This window comes from Aquarana catesbeiana, linkage group LG03, assembly GCF_042186555.1.
Source record: "Aquarana catesbeiana isolate 2022-GZ linkage group LG03, ASM4218655v1, whole genome shotgun sequence".
NCBI classification, from domain to species: Eukaryota; Metazoa; Chordata; class Amphibia; order Anura; family Ranidae; genus Aquarana; species Aquarana catesbeiana.
The window spans coordinates 475165641-475183224 of NC_133326.1; the positions used below are offsets into that span (position 1 = coordinate 475165641).

At 44.9% G+C, this 17584-nt stretch overlaps 1 protein-coding gene across 6 annotated transcripts in view; it reads right to left on the bottom strand.

Annotated features, from left to right (window-relative positions):
* Positions 1-17584, bottom strand: part of ARAP3 (ArfGAP with RhoGAP domain, ankyrin repeat and PH domain 3) — a 273051-nt gene that overhangs the window by 101483 nt on the left and 153984 nt on the right. For all 6 annotated transcript variants that reach the window (XM_073621033.1, XM_073621032.1, XM_073621034.1 and 3 more), the window contains 2 exons: positions 16398-16585; positions 3935-4041 (listed from right to left, as the gene is read on the bottom strand). In XM_073621033.1, the coding sequence (XP_073477134.1) occupies positions 3935-4041; positions 16398-16585 (295 nt within the window). The remainder of the gene's footprint in view (positions 1-3934; positions 4042-16397; positions 16586-17584) is intronic.

Consider the following 17584-nt stretch of genomic DNA (forward strand, 5'->3'; position numbering starts at 1 on the left):
GGGAGGGGGGGCGGCCCGTGCTTGCAGCCTGACACAGGTTCTCTCTCTCCTCCGCTGTCTCTCACTCCCGCTCGATCTGTTCTTCACCCGGGCGGCGCGGCTGCACACTGTCCTCTCTAGCTGCTGCCCGGGTGTTAATGTGTCTGTCTGTACTGATAGAGGGAGGTTTGTCCCTGGGGCGGTCTGTACTAATGGGGGGTTGTCCTGGGGGGTCTGTACTAATGGGGGGGTTGTCCTGGGGGGTCTGTACTAATGGGGGGGTTGTCCTGGGGGTCTGTACTAATGGGGGGTTGTCCTGGGGGGTCTGTACTAATGGGGGGGTTGTCCTGGGGGTCTGTACTAATGGGGGGGGAGTTGTCTTGGGGGGTCTGTACTAATGGAGGGGGGGATTTGTCCTGGGGGTCTGTACTAATGGAGGGGGGGATTTGTCCTGGGGGTCTGTACTAATGGAGGGGGATTGTTCTGGGGGGTCTGTACTAATGGAGGGGGGGTGTTTGTCTGGGGGGTCTGTACTAGTGGAGGGGGGGGTTCTCCTGGGGGGTCTGTACTAATGGAGGGGGGGTTTGTCCTGGGGGGGTCTGTACTAATGGAGGGGGGGTTTGTCCTGGGGGGGTCTGTACTAATGAAGGGGGGATTTGTCCTGTGGGGGTCTGTACTAGTGGAGGGGGGTTCTCCTAGGGGGTCTGTACTAATGGAGGGGGTTTGTCCTGGGGGTCTGTACTAATAGAGGGGGGGTTTGTCCTGGGGGTCTGTACTAATGGAGGGGGGTTGTCCTGGGGGGGTCTGTACTAATGAAGGGGGGCTTTGTCCTGGGGGGGATCTGTACTAATGGAGGGGGGTTGTCCTGGTGGGGGTCTACTAATGGAGGGGGGGTGGTTTGTCCTGGGGGGGTCTATACTGATGAAGGGGGGTCTGTACTGAGAGAGGGGTTTATACTTAGTGGGGGTCTATACTTAGTGGAGGGAAGTCTGTACTGAGGGGGCGACTAAAGTTGGTGGAAGGAGGGTGACACCATGTTATACCGCACCTGGTGACACCAACCCTAGTGACGTCACTGCAGCTGCAGGCTCTTCTTTCGCCCCTTCCCCTCCCTCTCCCTCTCCTCCGCACGTGCACTGCTATACTAGTGAGCGGCGCTGGCCAGCACAGCCTCCCACTATGTTTCTTCCCCCGCCTTCATATCAGCCAGGGAAAAATAGAATAGAAAAAGGAGAAGAGGATTGTGGGACATGTAGTCCCGAGGACTGGCAGCCCCACTGTAACACGGAAACTGCAGTCCACACAGCATGCTCAGCTAAATGGGAGAGAGAGAGATACAGGAGCCTGGGAAAGCTTTCAGGGAAGTGCACCCAGGACTCCAGAGGGAGAGGGCAGTGCTCAGGGAACACCATCAGAGAGGAAACCCCGCTGCCCTGCGCCACCAGAGGGAAAGCCACACAGCCTGGTGCCATCCCTGGCGGAGAAAGGAATGGAGTCATTGCCAGAATACAGATCTGGGTGCTACCCAGCGGAGTCACCACGGGCAATTCAGAGTGAGCTTACTCCTGATCAGAGGAACCATCGCTGGGTCAGGTGAGAGGGCCAATCGGCCATTATCTACTAATGTCCATAGGAACTGCAGTCTCTGACCATCTCCTGTATTATATCTGCAGTCTCTGACCTTCTCTTGTATCATGTCTGCAGTCTCTGACCATCTCCTGTATCATGTCTGCAGTCTCTGATCATCTCCTGTACTATGTCTGCAGTCTCTGATCATCTCCTGTACTATGTCTGCAGTCTCTGATCATCTCCTGTACTATGTCTGCAGTCTCTGACCATCTCCTGTATTATATCTGCAGTCTCTGACCTTCTCTTGTACCATGTCTGCAGTCTCTGACCTTCTCTTGTATCATATCTGCAGTCTCTGATCATCTCCTGTACCATGTCTGCAGTCTCTGACCATGTCCTCTCCTATGTCTGCAGTCTCTGATCATCTCCTGTACCATGTCTGCAGTCTCTGATCATCTCCTGTACTATGTCTACAGTCTCTGATCATCTCCTGTACCATGTCTGCAGTCTCTGACCATGTCCTCTACTATGTCTGCAGTCTCTGATCATCTCCTGTACCATGTCTGCAGTCTCTGATCATCTCCTGTACTATGTCTACAGTCTCTGATCATCTCCTGTACCATGTCTGCAGTCTCTGATCATCTCCTGTACTATGTCTACAGTCTCTGATCATCTCCTGTACCATGTCTGCAGTCTCTGATCATCTCCTGTACTATGTCTGCAGTCTCTGACTGTCTCTTGTATCATGTCTACAGTCTCTGACCATCTCCTGTACTATGTCTGCAGTCTCTGACCATCTCCTGTACTATGTCTGCAGTCTCTGATCATCTCCTGTACCATGTCTGCAGTCTCTGATCATCTCCTGTACCATGTCTGCAGTCTCTGACTGTCTCTTGTATCATGTCTACAGTCTCTGACCATGTCCTCTACTATGTCTGCAGTCTCTGATCATCTCCTGTACCATGTCAGCAGTCTCTGACCATGTCCTCTCCTATGTCTGCAGTCTCTGATCATCTCCTGTACTATGTCTACAGTCTCTGATCATCTCCTGTACCATGTCTACAGTCTCTGATCATCTCCTGTACCATGTCTGCAGTCTCTGATCATCTCCTGTACCATGTCTGCAGTCTCTGATCATCTCCTGTACCATGTCTGCAGTCTCTGATCATCTCCTGTACTATGTCTACAGTCTCTGATCATCTCCTGTACCATGTCTGCAGTCTCTGACCATCTCCTGTACCATGTCTGCAGTCTCTGATCATCTCCTGTACCATGTCTGCAGTCTCTGATCATCTCCTGTACTATGTCTGCAGTCTCTGACTGTCTCTTGTATCATGTCTACAGTCTCTGATCATCTCCTGTACTATGTCTGCAGTCTCTGACCATCTCCTGTACTATGTCTGCAGTCTCTGATCATCTCCTGTACTATGTCTGCAGTCTCTGATCATCTCCTGTACCATGTCTGCAGTCTCTGATCGTCTCCTGTACTATGTATGCAGTCTCTGATCGTCTCCTGTACTATGTATGCAGTCTCTGATCATCTCCTGTACCATGTCTGCAGTCTCTGATCGTCTCCTGTACTATGTCTACAGTCTCTGATCATCTCCCGTACCACGTCTGCAGTCTCTGATCATCTCCTGTATTATGTCTGCAGTCTCTGATCATCTCCCGTACCATGTCTGCAGTCTCTGATCATCTCCTGTACCATGTCTGCAGTCTGATCATCTCCTGTACCATGTCTGCAGTCTCTGATCATCTCCTGTACCATGTCTGCAGTCTCTGATCATCTCCTGTACCATGTCTGCAGTCTCTGATCATCTCCTGTACTATGTCTGCAGTCTCTGACCATCTCCTGTACTATGTCTGCAGTCTCTGACCATCTCCTGTACTATGTCTGCAGTCTCTGACCATCTCCTGTACTATGTCTGCAGTCTCTGTCCAGCTCTTGTACCATGTCTGCAGTCTTTGACCGTATCCTGTATTATGTCTGGGGACTCTTTCTAACAGAAGCCCTCTCTGTGTGCATCAGAGAGGTTCCCCTCCAGGTCTCATTAGTGTTCTCTCTTCCTGTATTTTCTTTATTGTTAAGAGATCATGGGAGGATTTCAGGGTAACAAAGACTTCTTAGGGGAGCAGCTCTGTATTTGAGTCGTTGCCATAGAATCATTTGTAAAGGGGTGGAGTTGGTAAGATGACCACGCCCATGTGGGGGCGCCAGAAATATTTCTGCACCCAGGCGCCGGTGACCATAGGATCGGCCCTGCACGGCATTACTCTAACATTCTTAGACGAGGTCCCATTGTGTATCAGCTAGCTTATCCTTTAATGTAAGTCACAATAAACATGCAAGTTTGTCACAGATATGAATACAAGTTAATATATTTACCTGAAGGTTTTATGTGGTGTGATCAACTCAAAGGTCTTGTTCCTTGCATCTCGAATAGTAGAGCCATTCATATCGATTATAAACATCCCAATGCCCATTTTGAAAAACTGCAAGGAGGATTAGATAATCATTGCACAGCTCATTTATAAATACAGTCACATTATAACAGACCTAGTTGAAAAATGCCTTATAAAATGCCTGTTACAGACGTTTGGATTTTTTTTCAGCCTGTAAAAAACACCTCTATGTTAGCCTATGTATCCATGCACACAAAGGTATTTACAGGCGTATTAGAAGAGGAACATTTTTACAGGCTGACAAAAAACCCATAACAAGGAAGGGTGTTCAGGAAAGGAGCTTTGAGCAGAAAAAATGGTTGATGTCCCTAAATAAACGAATACTTTGGCCAATGGAATCCATCAACACTCAAACACCTGATGTGCCTAAACGCATTGGCAAAAACAAATGCCCTGTATGCATGAGTCCTAATAGTCATATTAATACTCTATTTTTTTCTAAACACTTTAGGAGGTCTATGAGCTCTGCAGAGCTATTCTGATATGTAAATGGTGCAGCAGAGTCCGCAGGAGCACATCATCAGAACTGGTGCTGAACATAGACCCAATTTTGATGAATGGCTCTGGAAGTGTTGTTCCCTGCTGTACATATCACAGTAGCTCAGTGAAGCAATGGTGTATAAATGCTGTTATCATTATACGGCTTACACAGTATAATAATTTATGTCAGGATGTGGTTTGCTACGTCCAATCCAATTTTCTTTCTTCTTTCTCATTTCGCTCAAAGTAAACTATTGTATATTAAAACACACTGAAGATGAACCAAAGGCAGATTAAAGACACAATCTAATGCCACTAAGTTTCAATTAATAAGTAAGTAAAAGTATTTTAAAGTGGTTTTAAACCTCAGACATGAAATACGAACAAAGCATATCCTTCTGTAGTGTGTACTTGTCTCAATCCAGAGCCATGTAATTTCTCTCCGCTGCTTTATTCCTCTGCTATCTGCATGCCTCACTTCTGACAAGCTTTCCTGACACCAACAGAAAATGGTGACAGAGGGGGGGATCTTCAGCTGATTGACAGCCTCAGTTGTGTTCCTGTGTGTTGTGTGAAGGGGGGGGTGTCCCTTCCCTCCAATCAGCTCTCAGAGCTCTCCTCACTGATGTAACTTCAGCTACCCGCCCCCTACTTTTCAGATCTGAGAGATATCCTGTGTGAATTCTGAACTTTGAATGGATGTAGGGGAAAGAGGGCTATAGATAGACAGGTACAACTTATGTAGGATGATTTGTTTCATCTCTGTGTATCACCTGAGGCCAGTCACTTCACTGGGTATATGCAAGGCTTTACAACCACTTTCAAATTAAACCAGTGTAAGAATCTGAAATAAACTTAGTATCACTCTCTTGCAATCACCTATATAGCAGCACTTAGACTAGTAGAGAGAAGGACAGGACTGGGAGCCAATTAAGTGTGATGCATGCAAATGTGCTGAAATGGAACATGTTGATAACATGAGAGAGCAAAGTGAGCAGAGGGATGCCCTCGTTAGTCTCCAGCTCTTTCCTTGTCCTATCACCATGCTGGGGGTAGACAGAGGACAATGATCTATCTATTCTACAGTCTATAACTGTGATAGAGAAAGAAGTGTAATCCTTCTGGCTGTGTTGCATGGCAGGGCTATGTAAATCTCAGAATTGGATGGATAGAAGTACAAATCTTTTGAATGTTAAAACAGTTCCCTTATTTGTATTTCATTTGTATTTAGCTGTTTTCCAAGTGTTCAGTTTGAAATATATACTATACATTTAAACTGGATTGTGTTATTTTCCTTTATTTTTTGTTGTTGCTTTCTACAACAATCTGAATTTGCCTCTTAAAGCAGCCCTCGTATCATGAAAAAAAAAAAAACAATACAAAACAAAAGGAGCAAAGGGTTCCATTTATATATTTTAAAAAAATTGCTGGACGAATGCCATAAGCATTAACCCAACTCTAATTAACTTTCCCCATATTTTGTCTAATATGATTTCTTCTTATGATCGTCACCTTCATCTAGTGGCTGTAAGGCAGCATTATCCTGAAGTGCCTCAATAGGGAAAAAAAACACATAATGGTCGCTAGATGGAGCTGGCAATCACAGAAAAAAAACATATTAGACAAAATATGGGGAAGTTCATTACAGTTAGGTGAATGCTTATTACATTCGTCTAGCAATTTTTCCCCTGGAATCCTGGGAAAGCTGACAATCCCAAATCTCACAAGAATGCATTCCTGCACAGTACAGTAGCACATTCTTGTCAGATTTGGGATCCTTACTTTTCCCAGAAGGCTGCACCAAGACTGAGAAACATCACCAGTTTTTAGGCAGTGGGCTCTTAACCGGGGTGGAATCTTTTTCTGCCAATGTTTTAGTTTTGTTTGTTTTTTTATAGCGTTTGTACATATAGGGGATGGAATACTGACTAGTGGTACCTTGTTTTTTTTGGTGCAAGGTCTGTTGTAAAGGAAACTTGTCTAGGGAGGATATCATTGCTAACCTCCTCCTGCAGACAATCTGTGCCTAGCTGTATGCTATTTTGTCCTTGGTTACTGATGTAGAAAGAATATCCAATAATCTGTCCTTACTTTGCTTCACAGACAATGCACAAAAGTCACTGTACTCACAGAACTAAAACTTTCTAAATACAAGTTATCACCCTTGAGCCCCACTCACCCTACTGTTACTTCAGTTATATCTACAAAAAGGAAATGCTTGCTTCCTTTTTTTGTTACCAAAAAAAAAAGATGTCACAATTCTTATGTAATATGCTTAACAAAATGTATGTTTCATACAATGTTTTTTTAATACAACCTATGGTGTCTATTAGGGATGAGCTTCGAGTCTAACCCATGTTCGACTTGAAAATCGCATGTTCTACGAATTTCGAACGTTATGGGCCGTTCGCGCCAAATTCGAGTGGCGCGTCGTGGCCCATATTTCACTGCGGCAGTGCATTGCTAGCTGATGATTGGCCAAGCATGCACTATGACCCACATGCTTTGGCCAATCACAGCGAGGTAAGAACGGAGAGCCATAATTGGCCAAAGCCAGAGTGGCTTTGGCCATTTATGGCTCAGGGGGTTTAGTACATGCCCCACACTATATAAGGCCGCCTGCGTGGGGGCCTTGTGTAGTGTGTTGCGGCGGTGGCGGAGAGATAGACAGAGAGACAGTGTCATTTGATTTAAGTTAGATAGAGTAGGCAGGCGAGTCAGTTACAGTGCACTTACAGTGTATTCTGTATATATATGCATCCTAGGTGTTGTATATATATATATATATATATATATATATATACCGCAGGCAGCTGCAGTATTTACAAGTTAGTGTAGTGCGTCCTCTGCACAGTGTGCACCTAAAGCTACCTAAAGAAAATTGGTGGTGTTCTTCTGATCCTATTTGTACCGCAGGCAGCTGCAGTATTTACAAGTTAGTGTAGTGCGTCCTCTGCACAGTGTGCACCTAAAGCTACCTGAAGAAAATTGGTGGTGTTCTTCTGATCCTATTAGTACCGCAGGCAGCTGCAGTATTTACAAGTTAGTGTAGTGCATTCTCTGCACAGTGTGCACCTAAAGCTACCTGAAGAAAATTGGTGGTCTTCTTCTGATCCTATTAGTACCGCAGGCAGCTGCAGTATTTACAGTTAGTGTAGTACATCCTCTGCACAGTGTGCACCTAAAGCTACCTGAAGAAAATTGGTGGTGTTTTGATCCTATTAGTACCGCAGGCAGCTGCAGTATTTACAAGTTAGTGTAGTGTGTCCTCTGCACAGTGTGCACCTAAAGCTGGAAGCTTGAGGGGAAAAAAACTGCGCTACTGTAGATATACAAATAAAGAATGAGATATGAAATAAAACTATATGAAAATAAAAAGCAGCCAACACTCAAACATACAAGGTTCAAGGAAATGTGGAACTGGTAGTGTGGTGCTGAAAAAAAACAAAAAACATTTTTTAAAACTGATGTATACTCCAATCAAGGAATAACCATGGCCTACCAACATACAATTGTATCATAGCCAAAACATAGTAAGAGAAAACAGTGGGTTAAAAAAATTAAATAAAAACAGTGAAGTGAACAAAGTCCGCAATATTATGAAAAAAGGAAGGATTGCTCCCGTGGAAATATCTTCAATCATGTATAAGTGGCAAATGCTTGTCTGTAATCCCTTCTCAATAGGTAAATAGAGTGAGTACTCTTACCAGATATGGTGGATCCCAAGTGTCGTATGACAGAGGGGTCGTACAGGCTTTACAAAAAGGGCTAGCTTTACCTGCACCCCACATTGCTTTTACCTTTTATTTTTTGTGATCACTTTTAATGTACTGCAATTTGATACTATCAATAAACCATCTGGTTTGACCTGCACCATTTGGAGTCCTTCTTCCCTCTCCCCTCTCTCCATGTGTTGGTTCCTTGGAGCCTATGAAGAGTCGGACCTACAGACCATTGTTTTGACTGCAGGATTACTTGGAGATCCACGGACCATGAGTTGGTGACATTCCATCAGGACTTGCCTGACCTCTACATCTGGATCACACTCCATGAGACCTGTATAGCCTGTACGACCCCTCTGTCATACGACACTTGGGGTCCACCATATCTGGTAAGAGTACTCACTCTATTTACCTATTGAGATGGGACTACTGACAAGCATTTGCCACTTATACATGATTGAAGATATTTCCACTGGAGCAATCCTTCCTTTTTTCATAATATCGTGGACTTTGTTCACTTCACTGATTTTATTTAATTTTTTTAGCCCCCTGCACCTAAAGCTACCTGAAGAAAATTGGTGGGGTTCTTCTGATCCTATTAGTACAGCAGACAGCTGCAGTATTTACAAGTTAGTGTAGTGCGTCCTCTGCACAGTGTGCATCTAAAGCTACATGAAGGAAATTGGTGGTGTTCTTCTGATCCTATTAGTACCGCAGGCAGCTGCAGTATTTACAGTTAGTGTAGTGAGTCCTCTGCACAGTGTGCACCTAAAGCTAACTGAAGACAATTGCTGTTGTTCTGCTCCTATTAATACCACAGGCAGGCAGCTACAGTATTTACAGTTAGTGTACTGTGTCCTCTGCACAGTGTGCACCTAAAGCTACCTGAAGAAAATTGGTGGTGTTCTTCTTATCCTTTTAGTACCACAGGCAGGCAGCTGCAGTATTTACAGTTAGTTTACTGTGTCCTCTGCACAGTGTGCACCTAAAGCTACTTGAAGAAAATTGGTGATGTTCTTCTGATCCTATTAGTACCACAGGCAGGCAGCTGCAGTATTTACAGTTAGTGTACTGCTTCCTCTGCAAAGTGTGCACCTAAAGCTACCTGAAGACAATTGCTGTTCTGCTCCTATTAATACCACAGGCAGGCAGCTACAGTATTTACATTTAGTGTACTGTGTCCTCTGCACAGTGTGCACCTAAAGCTACCTGAAGAAAATTGGTGGTGTTCTTCTGATCCTATTAGTACCACAGGCAAGCAGCTGATTCTGCTAGCTGCAGTATCAGTATATATATATATATATATATACATCCCATCTTTGTGTAGCTACAACTCACTGCAGGCCATTAGTATGTCTGGAAGGCCAACAAGGAGAGGCAGACAGTCAAAAGCCAATAAAAGAGGGCAAGCAGGTTCTGTGTCTAGAGGCAATAGTGCTGGTCGTGGAGACGGTGCATCCTCATCAGCACGCGGCCATGGGACACGCTTGTCCTTTGTTTGGGCAGCTGGCCGTGTTGAGCCGCAACATGCGGAAGACTTGGTAGAGTGGATGACCAAGCCGTCCTCATCCTCCTCATCCTCTCTCACCCAGGCTCAGGGTCTGGCAAAGCAGCTGCCAACGCAGCCTATTCCCTCGGCTCAATGGCATCTGTCACTCCTTCCCTAGCCCCACCATGTCCTCCTGAGTCCCCCAAACTGTTTGACCACAGTGTTGGGTACATGCTCCAGGAGAATGCCCAGTGTTTTGAAGGCTCCGATGATGGTACCCAGCTAGAGGAAGGCAGTAACGTGAGCCCAGAGAGAGGGGGTGCCCAAGAAGGACAGCAATCTGGCAGTTCCCCCAGCTGCAGCATACTGCCAGCTTTGCTCCAGTGATGAGGAGGGAGGGGATGATGAGGTCACTGACTCCACGTGGGTGCCTGATAGGAGAGAGGAGGAGGCACATCTCCAACGAGGCAGGATTCCCTCCAGGTGCCAGCTTAAGGGCAGCACACCGACTGCATCACACCGCAGAGCTCCGCATGTGCAGGGCGCTGCTGTCTTTGCGCGTTATTCCAAAAGTTCTTTGGTGTGGGTCTTTTTTGAGACAAGTTCATCAGATCCCACCGCTGCTATTTGCAACATATGTCTCAAGCGTATCTCGCGTGTCCAAAACATCACCCGCTTGGGCACCACATGCTTGACCAGACATATGTCCACCTGCCATGCAGTTCGTTGGCAAGCGTACCTAAAAGACCCACACCAAAGAACAAAGCGGACCTCTCCTTGCTCCTCATCAGCTGGGATCTCCAACCCCACTATACCTTCAGTCCTCTCTGAAACCTGCACTGAGAGGAATGAGGGTGTAGAATTAGGTGTGTCACAGCCAAGTACTTGCGGTTATCTGCTATCGGTACACCAATGTCAGTTTGTACCAGGCAAATTTCCCTACCCCAGGTGCTGCCCCACCGAAAGAAGTTAGCTCCCAGTCATCCACATGCCCAGCGTTTGAATGCTAGCTTGGCTAAATTGCTAGCAATTCAACTGCTGCCTTTTCAGTTGGTAGACTCTACCCCCTTCCATGAGTTTGTGGAATGTGCGGTTCCTCAGTGGCAGGTTCCCAAACGCCACTTTTTCTCATGGAAGGCGATTCCGGCTCTCTACAGGCATGTGGAAGGCAATATCTTGGCCTCGCTGGACAGGGCGGTCAGGTGCATATTACCACTGACTCATGGTGCAGCAGGCATGGACAGGGACGTTACCTATCTTTCACCGATGCATGCACTGTCCTGTCACCATTTGAGGAGGCCACGAGGATGGTGAGCAGTGAAAGTGCATGCATCAGTGACACTGTCCCTCTTGTCCACCTGTTGGAGCACATGCTGCGTGGAATAATGGACAGGACACTTGAGGCAGAACAGAGGGAGGAAGAGGAGGACTTCCTTCCCTTTCAAGGCCCCCTTTATGCAGACAGTGTTCCTGCGTGCCCGCCAATCACACAGGAAGAGGACGAGGAGGAGGAGGATTGTGTCAGCATGGAGGTGGAGCCTGGCACTCAGCAGCAGTCTTCAAGGGATCATTTACAGTCCGAAGAAACCCATGGACTTGTACGTGGCTGGGAGGAGGTGGCTGCGGATCATGTCATTCTTAGTGACCCAGAGGACTCTGGACCGAATGCCTCAGCAAACCTACGCTGCATGGCCTCCCTGATCCTGCAGAAGGATCCTCGTATTCGTGGTATCAAAGGGAAGGGATGATTACTGGCTTGCAACACTCCTAGATCCATGTTACAAGCGTAAGGTTGCGGACCTTATCTTGCCATCGCAGAGGGAGCAGAGGATGAAACATCTTCGGGAGGCCTTACAGAAAGGTTTGTGCAACGCGTTTCCAGAGCCTGGGAGGTTACAATTTCCTGGTCCTCCTGGACAACGTGTTGCTGAGGCTTCGGTCAGTCACAGAAGGAGCGGTGGAGAAGGTGGCCGTCTGACCGATGCATTCAGAAAATTTTTTAGTCTGCAGCCCCAAGTTCTGATTGGTTCCAGCAACCATCGCCAGTGTCTGATTCACATGGTGCAGGATTACCTAGGGGCAAGATCAGACTCGGACTCCTTTGCCACCGAAAATCCTCTGGGTTACTGGGTCTTGAAGATGGATCACTGGCCAGAGCTTGCACAGTATGCAATTGAGCTACTGACCTGTCCTGCATCCAGCGTTCTTTCTGAACGCACATTCAGTGCTGCTGGAGGCTTTGAACCGATCACAGGGTGCGCCTGTCCACCGAATCTGTGGATCGGCTGACCTTCATAAAAATGAATCAGTCTTGGATCACCAACTATCAAGCACCTGATACTGATTTAACCGATTGATTTTTTTTTTAATGCGAGGTCCCTTCAAGATTGCCTATGCTGATGCTAAGTGACTATCCTGTTATGATGAGTGGCAATCCTCTTCCTCCTCAATTTTCATGCTGATAGCGTGTAAGAACATTTTTGGTTCTGGGCACCGCCACCAGTGCCCAAGGCCCAATTTTTCAGCCCCTGTTTAATAGGGGCGTATAATTACAATTTTTGATGCAATACTTTGCAGCAGGGCTCATTCCTGCCTTCCAACTATTAGTATCTGTGAGGGGTTGCAGTGTTGTGGCACCAGCACCAGTGCCCAAGGCCCAATGTTTCAGCCCCTGTTTAACAGGAGCGTATGATTACAATTTTTGATGCAATACTTTGCAGCAGGGCTCATTCCTGCGCTCCAACTATAGCATCTGTGAGGGGTTGCAGTGTTGTGCAATTTTTCTGCCCCTGTTTAACAGGGGCGTGTAATTACAATTTTTGATGTAATACTTTTGCAGCAGAGCTCATTCCTGCGCTCCAACTAGAGTGTCTGTGAGGGGTTGCAATGTTGTGGCACCAGCACCAGTGCCCAAGGCCCAAATTTTCAGCCCCTGTTTAACAGGGGCGTATAATTACAATTTTTGATGCAATACTTTGCAGCAGGGCTCATTCCTGTGCTCCAACTATAGCATCTGTGAGGGGTTGCAGTGTTGTGGCACCAGTGCCTAAGGCCCAATTTTTCTGCCCCTGTTCAACAGAGACATGTAATTACAATTCTAATATTTCACAGCAGGGCCCATTCCTGCGCCCACTAAGAGTAACTGTGAGGGCTTACAGTGTTGTGGCAACGCCACCACCACCACCACCAAAGGCCCAATTTTTCTGCCCCTGTTCAACAGCTGCATGTAATTACAATTCCTGATAAAATATTTCACAGCAGGGACCGTTCCAGCGCTCACCAAGAGTAACTGTGAGGACTTACAGTGTTGTGGCACCAGCACCACCACCACCACCAAAGGCCCATTTTTCTACCACTGTTCAACAATGGCATGTAATTACAATTCTTGATCTAATATTTCACAGCACGGCCCGTTCCTGCGCCCACCAAGAGTAACTGTGAGGCCTTACATTGTTGTGGCAACACCAACACCTAAGGCCCCAATTTCTGCAGAGTATATAGGGCAGGTCCCTACTTTCAAACATCCAACTTACAAATGACTCCTACTTGCAAACAGAAGGAGACAACAGGAAGTGAGATGAAATCTACCTCTAGGAAGGTAAATTCTCTCCTGTGAGAGTTAATATGGGAAACATTTGTCTCCTCTTCACTGATGCTTTATCACCAATCCTTGTTTCACTAAAAAACCCACATTTTCAAAAAACATTTGTCATTGGGACAGAAAGTGAGGTGAAAACTCCTGAAGAGGTGCAAAGACAGCAAAACAAATGTTACAGGGGGGATAACCCTTCCCTATGTTTTCCAAAAAGCTTAAAAATAGATTTTTTGGCTGGAGTCTTGTTTGCACCGCCTGTATAATGCTGTTCGGAGTATATAGGGCCTGGGGGGGTACCCATGCCGTTTGTCTCACTGATTTTCATCCATATTGCCGGGACCCGACATTACATTAAAGCCGCAAGCAGTTATAAATTACTTTAATTCCTTTAAAAATGTCATTTTGTGCAGGGACTGTTCTAAGCACGGGAAAGGCACCACTTTACAGGCACACTATAGACACCCCCCAGGTATGATATTTAAATGAATATTTCACTTTTTTTTCACTTTAGGCATCATTAAAATCACTGCTCCCGAAAAAACAGACGTTTTTAAAACTTTTTTTTGCATTGATACATGTCTCCTGGGGCAGGACCCGGGTCCCCAAACCCTTTTTAGGACAATAACTTGCATATTAGCCTTTAAAATTAGCACTTTTGATTTCGAACGTTTGAGTCCCATAGACTTTAATGGGGTTCTAAAGTTTGCGCAAACTTTCAGTCTGTTCGCAGGTTCTGGTGCGACCCAAACCGGGGGGTGTTCGGCTCATCCCTAGTGTCTATTAAGGTGCTCAAAGGATAATATATGACAATCTTCATGTCTACCCCTCTAATGTCTATGGAGCAGGCCTTAACAGCCATGAACAGTCTTCCTCAGAATACAAAGTTATTGGACAGGATAAATAATCTTGTCCAACTAAAACGGACAGCTGCCATAGTACTTTACTTCTCCAGCAGCTGTTTGTTCCCAGTGTGGTGCCCGATTTAATGCATCAGACACAGCTCCCTGTTTTTTTGTTTTTTTTGTTGTACAAACTTTATTTGAAGTGTACAAAAGTACACTTCATTCATGTTGATGTACAGCAGCACAATGCACTGCGTTGCTGTACAGTGCCATGCAATTCTGTACAGTGTGCTGTGATGAAATACTGCATGTCTGCATTTTATTGCAGCACGCTGCAGCACAGTTTCAGGCTGCATTGCAGTGTGAATTGGACACACAGAAAACAAATGAATTTATTGCTTTCTTGATGGGGAAATAAACCCTCTCTATTTGTCCTGATGACCATTGTCACCAGTACTGAAAACAAGTCAAAAGCTAACATTTTGAATTGTCATTGAGTCAGCAATATCTTCCAAGGCGGACACTTGTTACAATGGCAATTAACCGCTTAGCGACCACCGCACGACGATGTACGTCCAAACTTTGGCGGCGGATATCGTTGTTTTGGCAGCAGCTAGCTGCCATAACCCCGGTATCCCCGTTTTCGTGCGGCGGCCGGCTTTCAGATAAAAGTGGTCCCTGCGGTGGATTCGCCGCGAGATCACTTTTATCGGTGGCGGGAGAGGGGGCCCCCCTCCCGCCGCGATCCGGTGCCCTCCGCCGCTTACCGGAGCCGTCGGTAGCAGCGGAGGCGATGGCATCCGTCTCCGTCCTGTGTCTGGAGACGAGTGAGGCTAAGATGGCGCCCACTCGTCTCCATGACACTGCTGGGCAGAAGCGATGTCAAAACGTCACTTCCGTCCACGCCTCTTAAAGGCACATTTTTTCAAATGTCATTTTTTTAAATGATTTTTTTTTTAATTTTTTTATTGCATTTTAGTGTAAATATGAGATCTGAGGTCTTTTTGACCCCAGATCTCATATTTAAGAGGTCCTGCCATGCTTTTTTCTATTACAAGGGATGTTTACATTCCTTGTAATAGGAATAAAAGTGACACCATTTTTTTTTAAACAGTGTAAAAATAAATAAAATATTGTAAAATAAATAATAAAAATAAAAAAAAAAATTTTAAAACCCCCCGTCCCGACGAGCTCGCGCGCAGAAGCGAACGCATACGCGAGTAGCGCCCGCATATGAAAACGGTGGTCAAACCACACATGTGAGGTATCGCAGCGACCGGTAGAGCGAGAGCAATAATTCTAGTCCTAGACCTCCTCTGTACCGAGAAATATGCAACCTGTAGAATTTTTTAAACGTCGCCTATGAAGATTTTTGAGGGTAAAAGTTTGACGCCATTCCACGAGCGGGCGCAATTTTCAAGCGTGACATGTTGGGTATCAATTTACTTGGCGTAACATTATATTTCACAATATAAAAAAAAATTGGGCTAACTTTACTGTTGTCTTATTTTTTTATTCAAAAAAGTGAATTTTTTCCAAAAAAAGTACGCTTTTAAGACCGCTGCGCAAATACGGTGCAAAAAAAAGTATTGCAACGACCGCCATTTTATTCTCTAGGGTGTTAGAAGAAAAACCATATATAAAGTTTGGGGGTTCTAAGTAATTTTCTAGCAAAAAAACCTGTTTTAAACATGTAAACACCTAAAATCCAAAACGAGGCTGGTCCTTAAGTGGTTAAGAGAAATTACTTTGGAGAGACTGCCTCTCATTTCTCATTGTGTCAAACTTGTCAGGAGTTCCAGCCACTCCATACTCTTTTGGTCTAATGTGAAATTCCAGGCTAGACATAACTAAGATAGAAACTGCTCCCAGTCTCCTTCTAACACCTATACTAATAACCCTGTAAAAGGAAGATTAATATATTTACCTATTCTCAGGGAGCTACGGTCTGGTCTTTAGGGGAGAGAAGGGACAGCTGACAATGGATGCCCCATAATAAGCCTATGGGTGACGCCACCTCCCAGGCATTCCATCTGTTGTCAGCGCTCTTTCCTCTCCCCTAAAGCAGGCTGCTATAGAGATCATGTGTCTAGAACTGAGCATCCTGAAAACAGGTAAGTATATGCATCTTCCTTTTACAGGGTAGTTAGTAAAAGAGTTAGAAGGTAGATGGGAGCCATTTTAAGCTTAGTGAGCTCTGGTCGGAAATTTAACTTTTAGATATACTACAAAAGAGCATCTAATCTAATATTGCTTACCTGTTCATTCTTATGAATCCATAGTTGATCTACAGTGAGAACGGCATAGATTTTTGACTTATATCCTTTGAGTTCCAGGTAGCCAAATTTCTGACCGAAGAGAAGACAGCTAGAGCGTGAGCGAGGATTAAACATGCGTTGTTCTTTCACCTTGTTCTGGATCGTTGAGCACCATTCACTTCTTTGAGCTAAGGAATTTGCATATTGACATAGGTTACATTATTTCTTAAAATCATTTTTGTTTAAAGTCAATAACAACGTTTCACCTAGTTTTAGATGTGTTCGTCCAAAGAAAAGTACAAACCTTTTAACAGGGTGTACTTTGATGACCACATAGACGGATGCTACTAACCCAAATGCTTGATGCCTAAGTTTCCTTGCAAAAAATATGTGAATGAAGCAGCGCTAGCGACCATGGACAAAATAATAAATATATTACCGCTGCTGTAAAAAAGTACTAATACTTGAAAAATAAAAAGCCAAACATATACAGCGCTGGTAAAAAATATGTGACCACACTATAAATAAACTATATATAAAGTGCTTAGTGCAATATTGCTACACATAAATCCATAAATAACATAGGTAGTGGATATTGATATACAGTGAGTGTCAGCTGCTGCTTGCCAATATAACACATATATAAAGTGCAAATTACAAAAAATATGCAATCGGTGCTACCCAATTGCTGAAAAAAAGTGAGAGGTATATTGTGTACTAACAAAGTTACAATAATAAATGCTGATAAATAGTCCTAAATAAATACCATCAGCTGGGCTGTGCACAGGGTGAAGAGCTGCGGTTTGCTTTCCAGTGAGGCTGTTGTTAAGAACTCTGTGTAGCAGCCCAGCTGATGGTATTTATTTAGGACTATTTATCAGCATTTATTATTGTAACTTTGTTAGTACACAATATACCTCTCACTTTTTTTCAGCAATTGGGTAGCACCGATTGCATATTTTTTGTAATTTGCACTTTATATATGTGTTATATTGGCAAGCAGCAGCTGATTTGTGTATTGCACTCACTGTATGTCAATATCCACTACCTAGGTTATTTATGGATTTATGTGTAGCAATATCGCACTAAGCACTTTATATACAGTTTATTTATGGTGTGGTCACATATTTTTTACCAGCGCTGTATATGTTTGGCTTTTTAGGTTTCCTTGCAATTTACAGCACAGG